This window comes from Hemitrygon akajei, chromosome 1, assembly GCF_048418815.1.
Source record: "Hemitrygon akajei chromosome 1, sHemAka1.3, whole genome shotgun sequence".
Lineage (NCBI taxonomy): Eukaryota > Metazoa > Chordata > Chondrichthyes > Myliobatiformes > Dasyatidae > Hemitrygon > Hemitrygon akajei.
Window position 1 is genome coordinate 108,043,372 of NC_133124.1, and position 21,671 is coordinate 108,065,042.

The 21,671-nt window shown below is 42.3% G+C and overlaps 1 protein-coding gene across 2 annotated transcripts in view; it reads right to left on the minus strand.

Annotated features, from left to right (window-relative positions):
• LOC140732411 (D-serine dehydratase) overlaps nucleotides 1-21,341 on the minus strand; it is a 50,091-nt gene extending 28,750 nt beyond the window's left edge. Inside the window, exons 1-3 of one of the 2 annotated variants that reach the window (XM_073055068.1) lie at nucleotides 21,255-21,341; nucleotides 20,105-20,268; nucleotides 14,038-14,318 (exon numbers count right to left, since the gene is read on the minus strand). In XM_073055068.1, the coding sequence (XP_072911169.1) occupies nucleotides 14,038-14,318; nucleotides 20,105-20,253 (430 nt within the window). In that variant the 5' untranslated portion in view covers nucleotides 20,254-20,268; nucleotides 21,255-21,341. Of the gene's footprint in view, nucleotides 1-14,037; nucleotides 14,319-20,104; nucleotides 20,269-20,353; nucleotides 20,459-21,254 lie in introns of those variants that run through there. The other variant, XM_073055149.1, reaches the window with a different exon arrangement.
• Nucleotides 21,342-21,671: the final 330 nt, after the last annotated feature.

Below are 21,671 nucleotides of genomic sequence, written 5' to 3' on the forward strand. Positions count from 1 at the left end.
AAATAGACCAACAAACAACCAAAAAGAAGCAAAAATACAAAACATGCAAGCAGTAAGAGCAAGCTACAGCATTCAGAATGAAGGTGAGCCGGTAGACACCAGGCCCGGAGCGGCCTCAGCCTTAGTTCATCAGACAGTGGAGCAAAACATCCTGGGGCTTGCAGACACGAGCCCTGGAACCCACAGCCTCAGCCTCGGTGCCACAAAGAGTTGAGCAAATATTGCGGAGCAGAAAGCAGAACCAACCCGACCTTCGCCTCCAGGCCCAACACCCTGCCTTTTCAATCCATCTGATCACCCATTTAAATCATACATACATCGGATCGTTCCTCGCTGTAAGACCCAGGCCCTGTCGCATCAATACGCTCTGGGCCTGGACCCTGCCACCACGTTGCAGCCCGTACCCGACCCTTCCAGATCGGTCTGGCACTAGATCAATCAAACCTCACTCTCAGCTTAAGTGGACAAGATCCAAAACTCCTCCACACCAACTCTTCTCTGCTTCTTCATCTCGAGCATGTCTGAACCTCACTCCAACCACTTCTCCTCGAAACCGCATGCCTTGACCCTTGAGTCAGCCTCACCTTCGCTCTCCTCTTCAGTGTATCGTCTACTATAGTTTTATACAGAAAAAGTGTTATTAATAAAATATTTAGTTGTATTTCCTGCTTTGCAGACATCTCACCTCTCCCAGAAGTCTCCTGCATATTGATAGCGGCTCCCTGACACCCACAAATGATAGACTATATCCCGGAAATCAATTTTTTTGAGAGCAAGCGAGCGGGGTGGGGGGAGGAGGGAAGGGAGGGAGGGAGAGAGAGGGGGAGGGAAAGAGAGAGAGAGAGAGAATGAATGAATGAATGAATGAATGAATCCTGATTGGTCTCTCTTTGTGCTAAGTAGACCTATCAGTTTTCTCTGTGGGCGGGCTTTACAGTCGACCTCTCTCTCTTTCATTGTCCATCAGTTCAGTTTAGTGTCCTGCAGCACCATGGCAGAGTGTTGGAAAAAAAGAAAATATAAAACGTACTTCACCCCAGACTACACTAAAGAGTATCCTTGCCTAATAGGGGTCAAAAATAATGACAGTGTTGCTCGCTGCACTGTTTGCAACAGTGACTTTTCTGTTGCCCATGGTGGGTTAAATGACTGTAGAAGACATGTTGAGGTGAGCTTAACAGGTGTCATTTGTTCATTATCATAGCTAACGTTATTTAAACTAACTGGCGAGCTGCTAAGGAGCTACTCTATTGATGTCCTACATGATGAGGCCAAACTCCCTGTAGACTTGCTTAAAGTTGTAATAGAATAAAATAAACTCCATGATAATATAATATAAGCATATGTTTTCATGTCACATTTTCTGCATAAGACAATATAATAAGGATACACTTTATGCTTTTATTTCTTCTGGGGACCACAACATATTAGGGAGGCTAAGTGCAGGGAAGGCTGCTTAAGTACTTCACAGTTCTTTTCAGCAGAAAACCAAAGTCTGACAGAGAAGGTCACTAGAGCTGAGGTGTACTTTACATCTTTCATCGTTGAGCATAACCTGCTAGTTGTCACACAAGACAAAGCAGTTCTTCAAAGATGCCAGAGTGTTCTATGTCAGGAGCTTTCAAAACATCTTGGAGTAGTTCTCAATGAGAGACCAAATCTTGAAAAATCTGTCAGTGGTCAATACAGAGAGCCAAGATGAGGTGAATCCAGGGCAGATTTTGACTTTGGCAGAGAGATTTCCAAATGTGATCAAGGCAGATGCAAGAGAACAGCTCCACTTGGAAGTCCCGGATTATGTCTCAACTAACCTTGAGGAACTGGTGCCTGTGGTGAACTACATATACCTGTCTGGACACGCCCCTCTGCTGACTGCTCCTGTGGCTCCTCCCACTGACCTCTTGTGGTGAACTACATATACCTGTCTGGACACGCCCCTCTGCTGACTGCTCCTGTGGCTCCTCCCACAGACCCCTGTATAAAGGCGATCGGAGGCACTGCTCCTCCTTGAGTCTCCAGGATGCTGTATGATGGTCTCTTGCTGCTGACGCTGCTGACGGTGCTTTCTTCCAGCTAATAAAAGCCTATCTCGACTCACGTCTCCGAGAGTTATCGATGGTGCATCAGTGCCAAAGTACAAAAGTTTGTCAGTTGATGAGTTCTGGGGGAAGCTGTCCAAAGTAAAATCTGTGAGCACAGGGCAGTTGAGATTCAAAGAGCTCTGCCAGTAGATGAAGCTGCTTTTGGTGCTGCCAAATTCTAATTGTGATGTAGAAAGGGCATTCAGCATGGTGCGTCGCATTAAGACAGAATTCAGAAGTCAAATGTCTCACAAAATACTTGTGAATCTGATGTCTTGCAAAATTAACAAATTCATTGACACAGACTGCTATGAGGTTGATACCGCCGGCAAAATGCTCAAATCTGCCAAGCAAGCCACATCACAGTACAAAGTTTGGAAAGTTTCAAGGAAAGTTTGAAAAAGAAATAGAAAAGCTATTTGCATTAGCATTTAGCTATTAGCATTGAACTGTCAACAAAACACTCAACAAGAAATATATATATATGTCTGTGTGTGTGTGTGTGTGTATATAAATAGTTTCAATATGTGATCAAATAAATTGTTGTGTTCTTTCATAATCAAATGTCCTGTATACATAAACCCTTGGCCTTTGGAGGTCGACCGGGGGGGGGGGGGGGGGGCGGGTTGGTGGATATGGGGTTGCGGGGGGGTGGGGGTGGTGGTGCTACCTCCCTGAAATGAGTTTTTTCAGGGTGGGATGCTTGGCTTTGGGAACTGCCAGTGAGCTGTCACTGTTCTTAAGTAGCACCATCTTAAACTGATTTAGTTATGAAGTAGAATGGACTACACCCTAGGGTGCGGAGAAAGGTAGCTGAAGAGCACTGTTCCCTATAAGCTGCATGGGAACACAGCCGCACAGTAGCAGAAATGTTCCTACACACATAGCCTTTGTTGCTGTGCAGCTGGAACTTCCTTTTCTATAACGTTTTATTACAGTGCCGCACGGCTTTCAAGCTGCTCAGGGTAATGGTTGGTCTGCGTAGCTGTAAAGAATTTAGAGGGAACATCACTAAATTCATTGTAAAGCATGAGTAATGCTCTTTCATGAATCTCTAGAGTCAGGAACGGTTCCAGAGGTTCAACAACTCATTTTCCGTCTGAGTAGCCTCTGACCGGATGGCATGAATATCGATTTCACCTTCTGGTAAAATAATTTTCCCCTTGCCCTCCCCTCTTCTTCTATACCCCACTCTGGCCCCTTAACTCTTCTCACCTGCCTATCATATTTCCCTGGTGCCCCTCCTTCCCTTTCTCCACTTTCCTCTTCTATCAGATTCCTTCATCTCCAGCCTTTCTAATCTTTAACCGTTCTAATCTCTAACCTTTCCCACCCACCTGGCTTCACCTATCACCTTCTTCCCCTCCCCCGCCCTTTTATTCTTGTGTTTTCACCCTTCCTTTCCTGTCCTAAGGAAGTGTCTCAACCCAAAATATCGACTGTTTGTTCACTTCCATCGATGCTGCCTGACCTGCCGAGTTCCTCCAGCATTTTGTGTCTGTTGCTATGGTTCCAGTGGCATTGAATATCACAAAAGTTACTCTACTTTTTAAGAAGGGAAGGAGGCAAAAGACAGGAAATTATAGGCTAGTTAGCCAGACTTCAGTGCTTGTTTATTAAGATTTCAGCAAGAATTATTAAGGATGATGTTTCGGGGTACTTGGAAGCACATGATAAAATAGGCAGAAGTCAGGGGTGTTTTCTTTACAAGCAGGATAGACAAAGGAGTGTCAGTAGATGTTGTTTAATTGGATTTTCGGAAGGCCTTTGACAAGTTGCCAAACATGAGGCAAATGAGATAGGAGTCCATGGTATTACAGGAAAGGTACTAGCATGGATAGAAGGTTGGCTGACTGGCAGAAAGCAAAGAGTGAGAACAAAGGGCTCTTTTCTAGATGGTTGCCAGTAACCAGTGGTGTTCCCAAGGGTCAGTGTTGGCCTGTAAGGAGACGAATCTCCGTGCTGGATCAAGTTTTCTCATCATGCATTAGTGATCTGGATGATGGATTGACAGCTTTGTGGCCAAGTTTGCAGACGATACAAAGTAGGCGGAGGGACAAATAGCGCTGAAGAAGCAGGGAGTCCGCAGAACGACTTGGATTGGTCTGAAAAAATGGCAAAGTGGCAGATGGAATACAGTGTAGGGAAGTGTATGGCCATGCACTCTGGTAGAAGGAATAAAGGCGCAGACTTGTTTCCAATGAGCAAAGGTATGTTTGGAGAAAAAAGGGTGCAGAATTTCATGAAAAGAACACCTCTCCAGCTGTTAAGCATGGGGGTGGATCGATCATGCTTTGGGCTTGTGTTGCAGCCAGTGGCACGGGGAACATTTCATTGGTAGAGGGAAGAATGAATTCAATTAAATACCAGCAAATTCTGGAAGCAAACATCACACCATCTGTAAAAAAGCTGAAGAGGAAAAGAGGATGGCTTCTACAACATGCTAATGATCCTAAACACAACTCAAAATCCACAATAGACTACCTCAAGAGGCGCAAGCTGAAGGTTTTGCCATGGCCCTCACAGTCCCCCAACCTAAACATTATTGAAAATCTGTGGATAGACCTCAAAAGAGCAGTGCATGCAAGATGGCCCAAGAATCTCACAGAACTAGAAGCCTTTTGCAAGGAAGAATGGGTGAAAATCCTCCAAACAAGAATTGAAAGACTCTTAGCTGGCTACAAAAAGTGTTTACAAGCTGTGATACTTGCCAAAGGGGGTGTTACTAAGTACTGACCTTGCAGGGTGCCCAAACCTTTGCTTTGGGCCCTTTTCCTTTTCTGTTACAGTATTTTGAAACTGTAAAAGATGGAAATGAAATAGTAATCTTGCTTAAAATATTAAAGAAATGTGTCTTTATGCCTTTTGGAAACAGGTCATCTTTTGCTCGCTTAGCTATTCACAGTAACAGAAATTTCAACAAGGTGTACCCAAACTTTTGCATGCCACTGTACATCACAAACAAGAGAAAATGTGCAGATGCTGGAAATCAAAATAATACACTCAAAATGCTGGAGGAACTCAGTAGGCCAGGCAGCATCTATGGAAAAGAGTAAACAATAGTAAACATAATGCATACATGAAAAGTTGCAGAATTATAGGTCAAAAACCGGAAAATGGGATTAGGCTGGGTAGTTCCTCATGTGATAAGAGAAACACAATGGGAGAAATGGCCTCCTGTATTGCAAACTTTCTGTGAACCCGTGAGGTGGAAATCTGAATATAATACATATTCAGTGGTGTGGAAGTCCCGTGTCCTTATTTAACGCCGAATCATATTCAAACCACAGACTGTAGTGCCACCTCGTGGCCATACGGTGGTAATGATCTGGTGACATTATTTCACGGTCAGGATCATGGCTGCTTGTGCCTTGAGCCACCAGAGGTGGGTGAGGAGGGTTTCCCCACAGCAGGCAGCAAGGAAGCCCCATTTTAGATTTGTCTATCATCTTGAAGATCATCACAATTGCAGCATCTTTATGGTCTCCTGATGTATCCCCCACTTTACAGCTATGAGCAATAAAGTCATGATTTTCTGGCTGAAATTTCCTCAACATGGCAGCAAGAGAAATACAACAGCAGCTGTCACAGATGGCCATTTTCAATCTTGCTAAAGAGTCATAGAGTCACGGAGCCTTACAGCATGTAAACGTGCCTTTCTGCTCAACTCATCCAAGCTGACTGGATTGCCCTACAAGCTGGTCCCATCTGTCTGCATTTGGCCCATAGACCTCGAAACATCTCCTATCCATGTACTTATCTAAATGACTTTTAAATATTGCTTTTTCAGGCAGCTCTCTCCAAATAACCATCACCCTTTACCTGAAGAAGCTGCCCTAATGTCCCTTTGAATCTCTCGCTTCTCAATTTTCAGCTGTGTCCTCTTGCTTTTAGCACCCATTTCCCATGAGAAGGTTAAATACATCTACCCTGTCTACACCCCTCATGATCTTATATATCATGTCACCCCTCTTACCCTACTTTCCAGGGAATACACTCCTGCTCTACACAACCTCTCCTTGTAATCCAGGTAACATCCTGGTTAATCTTTTCTGCACTCTTTCTACTGTGCTAATGTCTTTCCTATAACAAGACAACCTAAGCTGCACATAAAATTCCAAGTGCAGCCTCACCAATGTCTTATATAACTGTAATGCAGGGGTTCCCAATCTAGGGTTCATGGACCCCTCGGTTAATGGTAGGGGTCCATGGTTGTGAATACCTGCTGTAATTTAACTTCCTAACCAGCTGCACTCTCTTCACATCTGCCCCTCCAATTCTCAATGAATACTGGGGTGGGAGGGCTATAATACAATTATCTCATGTTTCTAACTTCTACATATATGATTCCCCCATGAATATCTTTCCTAAGGGCTGTTTGTTATGTCTTCTTTCATTAAGAAGTCAACTCTCCTTTTCTTACCTGCACCTTTATCGTGGACGTTGCACCTGTACCCTGGAACATTGAGCTGGCTGTCTTGCCCTTCCTCAGCCACGTTTCCATTATAGCTCTGATATTCCTGCCCTCGGAGCTGTCCATGCCGAGTTCAAAATTCTTGACTGTCAAGCCTCCTGCATTGTAATAAATGCAGTTCAAACAAAGGGTCTTTACTCTCCCTTTATTGTGATTCTGTTTGTGCAGATGACTAAATTTGGCCCTCATCAGCCACTCTATTGCACAGGGCCCCCCACCCTCCACAACTCTGATTTCAAAGCTCCTGACTAGCCCTAGCAAATTTTCCAAACAGGATATCTGTCCACCTCCAGTTCGGGTGCAGCCCATCCCTTTCGTACACGTTGCCACAGTAGTGTAGCGGCTAGCATGACGCCATTACAGCTCGAGGCAGCTTCAATTTCCTCTCACAGTCCAAAGACATAGTAGGTGGACTAATAGGTCGTAAATTGTCCTGAGATTAGGTTAGGGTTAATCAGGGTTGCTGGGACGGCATGGTGTATTGCTAAATAAATAAAATATAAATAGGTCACCTCTTCTTCAGAAGAGATCCCAGTGATCCAAGAACTCAGATACCTGCCCTCTCCACCAGCTCCTCACTCACGCGTTCATCTGAGCTATCTTTCCTTTGCCTCACTCACCAGGACGTGGCACAGGGAATAACACAGAAATTGCTGCCCTGCAAGTCCTGCTGTTTAGGTTCTCTCCTAACTTGCTATATTCACTGCACAGGATCTCTTTCACTCCCTCGCAGACATGGTAACGATCCAGACAGAAGCAGGGAGTTCAGCTAAGCACACATGCACCATCGGCACAATGTATCAGTGCTGAAGTGAATGAATAATATAGTGAAAGATAAAGGTCATTGAAATATTCTACCTCGCTCGCCCTGGATGGTTTGGGAACTTTTTAAGTGTTGCTGAAGCTATAGACAACCTTATTACCATATCCCATCGATTTCCTGCCTTGAACCCTGGCTGCCATGCCAAAGATTTGCCACCTTCTGACCTTCCTCATCTTCGTCACGCCAATGAAAAGTACAGCTAAAGCAGCTCTCAATCTCCCTTTTCATTGAAAAATCTGCAAGTTACAAACAAAGTTCAATAGAAAGACAATTACATTTTTTTTAAATGCAACCACTGCAAATCTGAAGTAAAATTTGATGGTAGCAATTTGTATAAAATTCATAAATCTTCTCGGTCTGGAGCAGAAATCTTATCAATGCCAAGAGACATTGAGAACCCTGCAGCTCCTGGTCAGGTTGAAAACAACCCTGGATATTCAGATAGCCACATCATTATTCTGCGGAGATGTTTGTACCAAATACACCAAGTGGTTGCTTTATTAAGTACCTCCTATACCTAATAAAGTGACCACTGAGTCTATGTTCATGGTCTTCTGCTGCTGTAGCCCATCCACTTCAAGGTTCGATGTGTTGTGCATTCAGAGATGCTCTTCTGCACACCACTGTTGTGGTTATTTGAGTTACTTTTTCAGCTTGAGCCAGTCTGGCCTATCTCATTAACAAGGCATTTTCACCTACAGAATTGCTGCTCACTGGATGCTTTTTTTTTGTTGTTTTTTTACACCATTCTCTGTAAACTCAAGAGACTGTTGTGCGTAAAAATCCCAGGAGATCAGCAGATTCTGAAATACTCAAACCACCCCATCTGACAATCATTCATTTAGATCACATTTCTTCCCCGTTCTGATGTTTGGTCTGAACAACTGAACTTCTTGACCACATCTGCGTGCTTTTAAGCATTGAGTTGCTGCCACATGATTGGCTGATTAGATATTTGCATTAACGAGCAGGTTTACAGGTGTACCTAATAGTGGCCACTAAGTGAGTATCATGCCCTCAGACTAAGAAAGTGAGTTTAATAGAATAATTGAAAAAAAAACTGTTGTCTAACTAATACTTCTCCTTTGACCTACATTACCGGAAACAAATAAACTTCTTCATCTTTCTTACTGCGCTCTGTGGAATTTTGCTAGACAAGTTGACTGCTGTGCTTACCTAATTAAAAGTAATGTGTTGAATCTGAATATGAACTCAGAATTAATTTCTGCATGACGGAAAGCCGAAGCATCATACAGACTTGGCTCAGAAACGGCAAGAAATGCTACAAGTGTACAACGGCGACAATTTCCAGCTAGAAATTGTTATTCAGCTCCAGCTGATAATCAATGGCATCAGCATCCTAGATCACTGCAATCAGAAAGGTAACTGGACCACCCCAGAAAAACTCGTGGTGACGATAGCAGGCCAGGAGCTAGAGTATCTTTGAGTGAATGATTATTCTCCCAACTCCCCAAAGGTTTTGTACCATCTACAAAGCACAAGTCATAAAAGTCATGGAATACTTGCAAACTAGTTAAAAAAGTGCTGCTCCAATGATTCAAGGACCTCAACATCGTTTAGGATAAAGCAACACACCCGAATACCACCCTATCCAGCACCAAAAACTCATTCCCCTCAGCACCAGCTGTCTGGCTGCAGTGTGTTCACGTGCATGATATATTGAAGCAAAGTCTTAAGATTTCCTTGTCCGGGTCTCCCTGATCCGCAGCTTCCACCTACAAAAGGATAAGGAATAAGGAAAGCAGATGCAACGGAATGCCATTGATCGTAAGACAGGAACCACATCCAATCTCAGAAATGTATTACCCATTCTGTCATCAGCACTGGATCATAATCGTGGAACTCTTTAGCCAAGGAGATTCATTTGATAGACTGCAGAGGGCAGAAGCAGCAGCACACAAGCCTGAGGACAGCAAGGGTTTTAGAACTTTGCAAAGGACGACCACAGAATTGGTAACAAATGGAAAGATACAGTGACAGCAAACTGGCAGGAAACAGGAAAAAGGACTGTAAGAGCTTCTACACAGGATTTCAGACAAAAGCCAAGTGAAGAGAAATGTCAGTCCCTGCCAGACAGCGGCAGAAGAATTTGTAATGAGGAAGAAACAAGTGGCAGAGAAATTAAACCCATACTTCTGTGGCTGCCTTCACAAAACAAAACCTGCCAGAGAACCAGGGATCTAACAAGCATGAGGGACTTAATATTGATTTTAAAAAGACATACTAGGGACTGGTAAGACTGAAAGGTGACAAATTCCAAGGACTTGATGTTATACAATCCAGATTGTATTTTTATTTACTTAAGAGACGTAGGGTGGAATAGACCCCTCCAGCCCAGCAACCCACAACAACATCGATTTAACCTTAACGTAATCACGGGTCGATTTAAACTGACCAATTAACCTACCCACTGCATCTTTAGACTGGGAGGAAACCAGGCAGCCTGGAGTCAAGCCACACATTCCACCAGGAGAAAGTACAGAGACCCCTGAGAGGGGAGGGGGAGATTGAACTCCAAACTACAATGCCCTGTGCTGCAATAGTGTTGCGATCAACCCTCCGCTACCTTGACACCCACTTTCGGGAAAAGTGGCTATTGAATAGTGAACAGACTGGTTACCTGAAATTCCACAGATTCTGAATTGGAAGAGAGCAAAATGTGACTCCACTATTTAAAAAGGCAGAAAATGAGAAAAGTGAGATCCACAAACCTGTTAGCTTAACGTCAGAGTAAGGAAATCTATAAAGAATATTGTAACAGAATACCTACAAAAGGACTGAACACAGTTGGCATGGAACTATAAAAGTAAAATTAAGTTTGCCAATTCGATTTGGAGTTCTTTGAGAGCAGTGGAATACAGCAAGGGGAATAGAAAATACTCCATATCCAGTTGATAGGGAGTACGGTATTTGTTTTTACATTAGGGTTTTGGTAAGGTTTCACACAGATGGGCGGGCAAGATTGGATCACATGGCATACACTAGCCTGGATTCAGAATTTGTTGATGGATAGAAAGCAAAGATTGGGAATAAACAGATCTTTTTCCAGGTTGCAGATTATGACTAGTGGGATACCGAAGTGACCAGCTGTTCACTTTCTTTGTCAAAATTTGGCTAAGGGGACCAAATGTAATTTTACCAAAAGGAAGTGGAATGATGAAAAGGGAAAGGCTGTAAAGAGTGAATACAGACAAATTAAGTGAGAGCTTGAAAAAAAAGAGTAAACTTTGTTCAGTTAGTAAATTCTGTCCTAAAGGACTTTGGTGTGTATAATTCACTGAAGGGTAACATGCAGGTGCATCAAATAGTTAGGAAGATAAATCACAAGTTGGTCTTAGTTATGAGAGGATTTGAGTACAAGGATGAAGGGTGTCTACATGCAATTATATAGGGCTCCAGTGAGACCCCACTGTGGGTATCATCTATGTTTTTGGTCTCCTTACTTTAAAAAGGATGTATTTGGCATAGTGAAATGCAATAAAGTTTTGCCATATGAGGAACGATTGAGCAGACTGAAACAGTATTCCCTTGTGTTTTGAGGAATGAGATATCTCATAGAAACTTTCAAAATGCTTCCACGATTCATTAAGCGGATGCAGGGAAGGTGCTTCCCTGAAAAAGGAATCAAAGACAGGGGTCACAACTTCAAAGGGTAGTGCAGGGAAAATGGTGTCCATCTGCAATGATCCTGAAGAAAAGTGCAGCGGGTTCAAAGGTCCAAATGACCTATGCCTGCTCCCATTTCTGATGTACGCATGTACTGGACCAAACTTAGCCTACTTCTGCTCATTGTTCATAAAGATTAAAGATTACTTTTACTTGTCACATGTATATTGAAACATCAAAACTCAGTGAAATGCATCATTTTGCATCAACAACCAACACAGTCCGAGGATGTGCTGGGGGCAGCCATGGTGTCGGCATGCTTTTAACGCCAACATAGCATGCCTACAACTTAACATGTACAGTTGGAAATATGGGAGAAGATTAGAGCACTTGAAAGAAACCTACATGGTCATGGGGAGAACAAACAATCTACTTACTAACCGATGGGGGAGGAAACTAAAGCATCTGACAGAGACTCACACAGTCAGGGAGAGATAGATAGATAGATAGATAGATAGATACTTTATTCATCCCCATGGGGAAATTCAACATTTTTTCCAATGTCCCATACACTTGTTGTAGCAAAAACTCATTACATACAATACTTAACTCAGTAATAATATGATATGCATCTAAATCACTAACTCAAAAAGCATTAATAATAGCTTTAAAAAAAGTTCTTAAGTCCTGGCAGTTGAATTGTAAAGCCTAATGGCATTGGGGAGTATTGACCTCTTCATCCTGTCTGAGGAGCATTGCATCGACAGTAACCTGTCGCTGAAACTGCTTCTCTGTCTCTGGATGGTGCTATGTAGAGGATGTTCAGGGTTTTCCATAATTGACCGTAGCCTACTCAGCGCCCTTCGCTCAGCTACCGATGTTAAACTCTCCAGTACTTTGCCCACGACAGAGCCCGCCTTCCTTATCAGCTTATTAAGACGTGAGGCGTCCTTCTTCTTAATGCTTCCTCCCCAACACGCCACCACAAAGAAGAGGGCGCTCTCAACAACTGACCTATAGAACATCTTCAGCATCTCACTGCAGACATTGAATGACGCCAACCTTCTAAGGAAGTACAGTCGACTCTGTGCCTTCCTGCACAAGGCATCTGTGTTGGCAGTCCAGTCTAGCTTCTCGTCTAACTGTACTCCCAGATACTTGTAGGTCTTAACCTGCTCCACACATTCTCCATTAATGATCACTGGCTCCATATGAGGCCTAGATCTCCTAAAGTCCACCACCATCTCCTTGGTCTTGGTGACATTGAGACGCAGGTAGTTTGAGTTGCACCATATCACAAAGTCCTGTATCAGTTTCCTATACTCCTCCTCCTGTCCATTATATATATATATATATATATAGAGAGAATGTATAAATTCCCTATAGACAGTGGCATGAATTGAACCCCAGCCACTGGCACTGTAAAGAGTTACTACCATGCCGCCTTAGGTTTATATACACCATAGTGTTCCTATCAAAATGAATTCATCTAGTAACTAACTGTCCCATCAAAGCACAATGTTTTAACAAAATAAAGAACTTGCATGTACAGAGTATATACAGAAAATCTCAGTTTTTCATAACCATTTGAAATATAAACATTGTGGGAATGTAAGGAAATGTCAGCCAGTATTATGTCCCACAAATAGTAACATGATATCGGTGGGATATTTGTTGTAGAAATGCTGGTTGAGGGAAAATTGATTAATGCAACTTCCTTCCTCTTCTGTCAGTCATGCCACGGGATCTTACAGTCTCAAAATAGGTCAGAAATTGGCAATCTAAAGCAAAAAGGGAAAATTGTGGAAACACTCAGCATCTATGGAGAGAGAATTGTTAATATTTCAAATTGATGTACTTAGATTAGAACTCGGAAAGTACAGAAATAATATGTTTTAGAGTAAATAAATGGGGAAGAGTGAATAGAAAGCAAAAGTTCAGGTTTGAGATAGCTGGAAAGCAAAAGATAACATGTGAAGACGAAGGATATTACATGGTAATAGAACTTTATATCCATCCAAGTGGAATGACAGGATCTGACTTTAATGCCTCTATTGACTTATGAGATTTTTCCCGGAGCCGCATTGAAGTATAAAGCTGAATTACAAATATAAGTCAATACATCAGTCGTCGAATTTATTGTCATATGCACAAGTCCAAAGAAAAACTTACCTGCAGCAGCATCACAGGTACACAGAAAGACAACACTCACAAGAAAAACACAAATTAACTGTAAGATTCAAAATTAAGATGTGCGTTTCTGACAGGTCCGGGTTAAAGTCAAAGGACAAATGTGATTTAATTATGTCTAGGGACAACTGTGATTTAATTATGTCTGGGTTAAAGTCTGTAAACAAGTGTGATCTAATTATGAATGCAGAAGCCCTGACAAAATTAACTGTTTGTGGAATCATTGAAGTCCTGAAATATGGACCATTGTTTTACAGAAACGTGTAAAAAACAACTCCAAATATGGAATGGGATAAGACTATGTACCTCCCGAGTCAGGGAGGAGGGGTGGTAAGGAAGAAGGATAAAACCTGCTGCCCTGTAAGGTTCAGGGTTCCCTTCTCTGAAGGGGCCCAGCTCTGCAGAACTGTTAATAAACTTTGTTTCCTTGAATTTGTCTTGAAGCCATTATTCGGGAGCGTGGCTCGTTTCTGACATTAACAATGTAAATAAGGAAGGACACAATTAGAATAAAAACAAGTCAATGTAGTGAACCTCAAATACAGGGTTTCAATACATTTCTTCTGACGTCACGATTAAGATAACCCCACTGATCTAAGACTGAGTATCACAATACTCTAACTTTCCCAGAATGGCCCATTACCCTTAGTACCCTGGACTCTCCCAAGTATTCTCCACTGTACCCTGGACAACATTTAATCCTTCACCCATCATAAGATTTTACAGTCATCGCCACATGGTGGATCCCTGCTATGTCTCCTGCATTGAATGGTTTGATGATGAATAGACCTTTCATCTTTCCTCTCCTTTCCTAGTCCATACATCACACCAAGCCACTTCACCTCTTCCATTGTTGCAGTCCAACTTTAACCAGACCAGCCACGACTTCTTGTCTCGCAGACGTCTCCTCTTGAGCTCTAGCACTGCCGCCTCACTGTCAACCAGCACGTGGAACATCTCCAGTCTTTCTGCTAGCTCTGCACAGGCTTCCACCTTGTCAAGAGGCAATGGATAGGCATACAGGATATCATCATAGCCATTGTCAGCATAGAAACGGGCTTCAGTCAACGTAGAAACAACAATGCAGCGTTGAGAGCCTCCAGTCATTATATCTGCACACTCCCTGAAATTAGAAAAGCAGAAGCCACAAGCTTTATGTGGATGCTTGAAACTAATCAGAGCACCTTCCCGCTCTCGTACATATCAAACAGTTTGTCACATGGTTACCTACAAGCGTGCAAGCCTCAATATTCTGATAACTTTTTGTGTGAAACATTATCTGATGTCCTCTACAAACCCATATAGAAATAATTTTAAAATATTGTTCCATCCATGACATTAATGAACTCAAAACATCCACCTAGGTCTGTCAAGAATTGCTTCATAATATCTGGAACAAATTTTAACAACAGCTCGAACTATTTACTGTAGCTTATTTTTCACTTGGTGCAGGCACTTTCATCTGAGTGGGATGAAAATCCACATGGCATGGTCACGCTGAAGCCTGAGCCATCTCCACCCCAAGCCATATGGAAGTGGGACAGATTCCCATGAGATTTGAACCCAGTGCTTTCCAAATACATGGAGTCAATGGTTGGAATGTAATACTGAGTCAGGTTTTTTCTCTCTATTAGCGCTGCATAATCAATTGGACACTTCCTTTAACACTGCATGCAACAGCTTTGGGTTGTGCTCTCCGTCTAAATACTCTCATTAACTTACAAACCAGTTGGCTTCGTCAGCGATTTATCACCATAGTAACGCTGGCCTCAGATACATGCCCTTCCCCCGTTCCTTCTGCAATTTTCAACTTACTTGTTTTCTGCCTTTCATAGTTCTGACAAGATGTGTTTGACCTTAAATATCAACTTTGTTTCCCCATCCATGACAGCATGATCTGCTAAGCCTCCCCCACTACCACTACCAGGTCTTTCCCCTTGGACACTGCCTGATCTACTAAGCCACCCCTCCCCCACTACCATTCCCAGGTCAAAGGAAATTGCAGATTAGAGGAATAACATCTCATGTATTGCCTGGGCAGTCTCCAAATTGGCAGCATGAACAACGAATTCTCAAACTAACCACCTCCCCCCCCCCCATCCCTTTTCCCTTTTTTTTCTCTTCCCTTTCCACCTGAACTAACTGGCCACATCACCCTAATTCCTTGCAAATTGGCACAGAGTTAGCAGGATCAGAGAGCTAAATGTGTGGCTCAAAGATTGGTGTGGGGGAAGTGGGTTTGAACTTGTGGGACATTGCAGTACTGGGGAAGGGGGGAGCTGTTCTGACGGGATTGGCTCTACCCAAAGCATGCTGGGACCAAGATCCTGGCAAATAACATAACTAGGGCTGTGAATGGGGGCATTGTCAACAACTTGCAAAAGGGAAAGAGAGTGCCCAAGGTAAAAAAAAAAGACAAAACATTTAAAAAGAGATAAGTATTTAACCTCAGGTTACATGAAGACAAAATTGAAAAGGATGATGAATTACAGGACTGAAGGTGTAAAATCTAAATGCACAGGGTATATGTATATGTAATATGTAATATGATGGACTTGTAGCGCATTTAGAAATTGGCATATATGACACTGCAGACATCACCTCATTGTGACTGAAAGAAGATCACAGCTGGGAGCTTAACATCCAAGGATGCACATCATTATCGAAAGGACAGACTGATGGTTAGATGGTGTTGGGTGGCTTTGTTAGTAAAATCAAAACCTTAGAAAGAAGTGATATATATATAAGAAGATGTAAAATCCTTCTGAGTAGAGATAAGAAACGGCAAAGGTAAAAGACTCTTACGGGAGTCAGAATCAGAATCAGAATCCTTTATTATTGCCAAGTATGAGGACACACACATACAGGGAATTTGATGCTAGTTTCCCTGAGCTCTCTCTGTACAGAATTACAAGCAAACAAAAACAATAGTGCAAATAATCATAAACTATATACAATGAGGTCCACCTCATTGAATGTACAGGTGGACTTGATTTATAATAGACTATAATTCAAGTGTTCATAAGACTGATGGCATACAGAAAGAAACTGTTCTTGTACCTATTTGTCCTGGCATACAGTGATCTAAAGCGCCTACCAGAAGGAAGGAGTTGGAACAGGTGATGTCCAGGGTGTGATGGGTCTACAATAATACTGCCTCCAAAGGCAATACAAACCTCCATATATACAAACCTCCAAAGAGTAGCTAAAATATAGGGTATAAATTACAATGGAGATAGAAAAGGTAAAAAGGGCAATGTTACAATGGTCACAGTGGATTTCAATATGCAGGTAGATTGGGAACATCAAGTTGGTGTTGGATCCCAAGAGAGAGAATTTGTAGAATCCCTAGGGGATTGCTTTTTCGAGCAGCTTGTGTTCAAGCCCACTAGGGAAATGGCAATTCTGGATTGGGTGTTGTGTAATGAACCAGATTTGAACAGGGAGCTTAAGGTAAAAGAACCCTTAGGAGACAGTGATCGTAATATGATAGAATTCACCTTGTACCCTATATCAGTATTACAGGATACTACAGGGACATGAGAGAGAGGAGATGGCCAAAGTTAATTGGAAGGAGACACTAGCAGAGATGATAGTAAAGCTGCAAAAGCTGGAATTTCTGAGAGCAATTCGGAAGATGCAGGATGGATATATCCCAAAGATGAAGAAATGTTTTAAAGGGAGGAGGCTGACAAGGGAAGTCAAAGACAGCAAAAAAGCAAAAGAGAGGGCACACAATAAGGCAAAAATTAGTGGAAAGCTAGAGGATGGGGAAACTTTTGAAAATCTATAGAAGGCAGCTAAAAGTAATTGAGAGAGAAAAAGATGAAATATGAAGGTAAGTTAGCCAATAATATAAACAGAGATAACAGGTTTTTTTCTCAGATGTACATATGAAGTGTAATAGAGAGACAAGTGTGGATACTGGACTGCTGGAAAATGATGCTGGAGAGGCAATAATTGGGGAAAAAGAAATGTTGGAGGAACTAAAAATAAAGACAACAGAAGTATTCCAGAAATTTGAGCATGTTAGAGAGCAGAAATGAGTATAATTGGTATTGTAAGGAGAAGGTGCTTGGGAAGCTGAAAAGGAGTCCTGTTGAAGGATCTTGGCAGACAATGTCAACTGTACTCTTTTCCATCGATGCTTCCTGGCCTGATGAGTTCCTTCAGTAGTCTGTGGGTGTTGCCTGGATTTCCAGCATCTGCAGATTTTCTCTTGTTTGTGATTTCATTTTGAGAGGACTGGAATATAAAAGTAAGGCTAAAGTTTTATAAGGCATTGTTCAGACTTCATTTGGAGTATTATGAACAGTTTTGGGCCCATTATCTAAGAAAAACATGCTGGCTTTGGAGAGGGTCCAGAGGAGATTCATTAGAATGATTCCAGCAATGGTAATGTATGGGAGAATATGATGGCTGTGGGCCTGTACTTACTGGAATTTAGAAGAACGAGGAGGGAAAATCTCATTGAAACCTACCAAACATTGAAAAGTCTCAATAGAGAGATGTGGAAAGGATGTTTTCAGTATTGAGAAAGTCTAGGACCAGAGGGCACAGCCTCAGAATACAGGGACTTCTCTTTACAACAGAGATGAGAAGGAATTTCTTTAGCCATAGGGTAGTAAATCTGTGGAATTCAGTGCCATAGACGGCTGTGGAGTCATTGGGTATATTTAAAGTGGAGGCTGATAGGTTCTTGATTTGTAAAGGTGTCAAAGGTAGAAGGTAGAATAATTTTGTCTGAGAGGTAAAGTAAATGATAGAATGTCAGGCAGATCGAATGGCCTAATTCTATTCCCATGTCTTATGGTTTTATAGTAATTCCCTGCACCTGCATCTACCTATCAACTGCCAGTTCTTGCTTCACCTCTTTCCACCACCTTTTCATACTGGTTGTTTTCCCTCTTTCTTTCTAGTCCAGAGGATGGGTAGAAATTTCAACTACCCTTTTCCATCCATAGATGCTGCAAGACCTACTGAATTCCTCCTGTCGTTTGTGTATTGCTTCAGATTTTAGCAAACGCAGTCTCCTGAGTCTCCAATACTGTATACAAAAGTTATCGGGTTTCTTGGGACTTTGGAGTGAGCCCTGGCTGAAAAACCCACACCCTCAGAGTCATGGTTTACATATTCAACGTTTCCCAATCGGAGATAAATAGATATTTGATAAGCAAGGGCATGCAGTGTTACCACATTAAACAGGGAATGCAGATCTGAGATCACAGTCTTGATTATCTATTTACTTTATCAGTATGTTTATTTTGGAAACTGCTGACAATGTCAACCTCTTACAGATTCCTCTTTGGTTAACCATTCTCATTCTCCGCCTGATAATTTCTTAACTGCGTTAGTTTCTGTGCTTCTTCTGCCCCCCTCCCCCACCCCACACGCTAACAAGTATCCTTCAATCTGCTGATTCTCAGTGTTACAAGGTTTGGAGTAAACTATCCCAAAAATCCTTCTCCTCAATTGTCTTGGCAAAAGTGATTGGACACCTTAATATTAATGATATAATGCCACTATATCTGAAACTGCATTGTCCCAATCAAGGTTCTAATTGCACCAACATTTTCACAGGTGCCTAATCACCTGTAATTCATTCCTGAAGTTCCACAGGTTAAGGCTGACTTATACTTGTGCGTACGGGCTACACCGTAGCCCTGATTTTCACCTCTACATCGCTCTTCAGTGTAGCAAGCATGCGTTGGTGTGCGACAAAACGCAAGTTGGCGGTGGGGTTTCTCTGCCACTGTGTTGAGTTTCTTTGTGAGAGACATGGATGAGGAAATGCATTTCAAACATTTTCGCATGTCCGCAGGTAGATTTGACGATTTGGTTCATCTATTTCGCATCAGTGTACGCACAGCCTACAGACATGGCAGAGAAGAAGCAACCAGAAATGCGTAGGAGGAAATGCGATGCTACCAAGCGGACCAGTCACACTTGTTGTGTTCTGCGTTGCTGCAACGCGTGAGTTAAGGCTGATTTATACTTGTGTGTCACACCTATGCTGTACCCTATGCCTTAGGGTGACGTGCACCTCCCCAGAAAAGTAACTCATAGAAACCCCACTGCCAACTAGTGGCATTGAAACCCCCTGCCAACTAGTGATTTGGCACACACCAACGCATACTCGCTACGGCGTAGAGCGATGCAGAAGTGAAAGTCAGGGCTACGGCATAGGCTGCGGCGTAGCCCATACGCACAAGTATAAATCAGCCTTTACTTTTCTGGGGAGGTGCATGTCACCCTATGGCATAGGGTACGGCATAGGTACCGCATAGGGTACGCGGTACCTACATGTTGATGCGACGCACAAGTATAAATCAGCCTTTACTTCCAATACCTGTCAACCCTGATTCCCTTTGTGTTCTTCCTCCATTCTCCCTTCAAATTCTTTATGCTTTAAACTCTACTTCTTCTGCCTTGATTTTGTGACTCTCTGTGTCCCTTCCTGATTGGGCTTGGACTCATTTCTCCCCTCCCTCTTGCCTCATGACTCAGAGTTCCATCCATTGTCTCTTACCTCAGAATCCCCCTCATTTACCTCCTACCCTACTCCGCTCCCAATGCCCTGTGGCTCAGACCCTGCACAGTCTCTCCCGATAAAGAATTGAGGTTGATGTTGTAACGTCACAGAAGTTAGAAACATTTTTTTGATTAATAATTTCCACTGACCTTCTTCCCATATATTTAAAATGCTCTAAGATCTTTTCTGTACCAATGATTCAGCTTTTGCAGAATACCATGGAATAAAAATAATAATAATTTAACCACGTGCAGTTCTAAAACAGATTTCGCCATAACGTGTTCTCTCCTCCAGGCCTAGGACACTGAACTATTTCTCCACCGGCTTCCTGAATTTCCAGATTTTTCAGTTTGCTATTTCATCAGCCTGGTACTTACAGAGTTTTGTGAGTTTTCATATGTGGCCTGAGTTGAACTCCCAGAGTCTGACATCGCTCAGTCATTTTCCTGGCATTACTTTTAACCTTCTGGATATCAACAGTGAACGCTGGGGTGAAAAGTTGCTGGATTGATGCTACAGAAACCATGGTTTCTTTTGATCCCTAGAGTAAAAGCACAAACTCTGATCAATGACTTGTCAGGTAGTGCATTTTCGTAAAGTCAATGACACTGATTTGTTACAAAAACCTGCCACTCTAGTTGCCTGACACATCCATCTGCACAGCAACTACTCCATGGGAGGTAGAAAGGTTCCTTGTTACCTGATTGGAAGATTCATGACCATCATGAAACAGTCTTCCTCCTACCACTCTATTGCCCCATTATTTTTTCCCTCCTAAGTTGCTCACAATAGTGTCCTCGGGGTTAATATTTAACTTTAGGAAGCTGCAGGACATTCTATTCCCACCACAAAGCTAATACACCAACACTGAACAGCAATGGTAAGTTTAGAAGTTTTATGGTCTTAATTTCAAGCCCATGCACTGGGAGCACACAAAGGGCACATGATATAAACAGCAAGAGGAGAATACCACCTCACAAACTACCACCCACCCTGCCAACCATGTATGGTTTTGTGGCAAAATCTGGTTTTCACCACCTTAGAAGTCACGCCACAAAACCAGAGTGGAAGCAAATCATCCCAGATCTCGAGGGTATCCCTCAGAAGGAAAACGGTTTAATGTTAACAAAGTTAAAGGCATCTGGACATATTGATGAGGCCATCAATAAACGTTACTGAATCTAATAAACAGCGACACAGTGTACAAATCAAAGGAGAAGTCAATTTGCCAAGCTACATCAGACTCCCCTGAACTTCCTCTGAGAGGTATACAAAAATATTGCTGCCCCTCCCAACAAATTAAAGCTTTACTCTCATCCTAAAGGCTTCTCCTGCATGTGGGTTCATTAAGATTAATATTATGCAAGGCAAGTCAGCGTTTATAAATTGGATGAAGGCAGAATCTGGTACCTGTTGTGCATTACAATTAATGGCAAAAATAAAGTCTTACACATCCAAACTAAAAGCATAGCTATATTTAAATGTAAGGAATTGTTTTTACGATCATTCTATTTCATACTGTTTTACCTTTTCACTGTCTGTCCCTTTCAGGATATATTCACTTCAAAGCTCATGTTAGGCACAAAGATTCAATGTTGCAGTGAGTCAAGGGACTGTCCCTAAATTGATTTAAAAAAAACATGTACAACTGATTTAAGAAGACAAGGATAAAAAGCACTAAGTATCGTCAATAGCAAATGTACGGCCACATGATATGTCCTGGTGTCGCATGTGATTTAAGTTTTGATTCATCACCATCAACATCAGGAGTCGTGTCGAATGATGTGGTCTATCCATTATTATGATTGCTCTTCGAAAGTTTTACTACTGAAGTCATTTGACATTGCCTTCTTCTGGGCAGCATCTTTCAAGATGGGTAATCCCAGCCATTATCAATACCCTTCAGAGTTTTGATTAGGACATCAGAAAACTTGAAATACTACA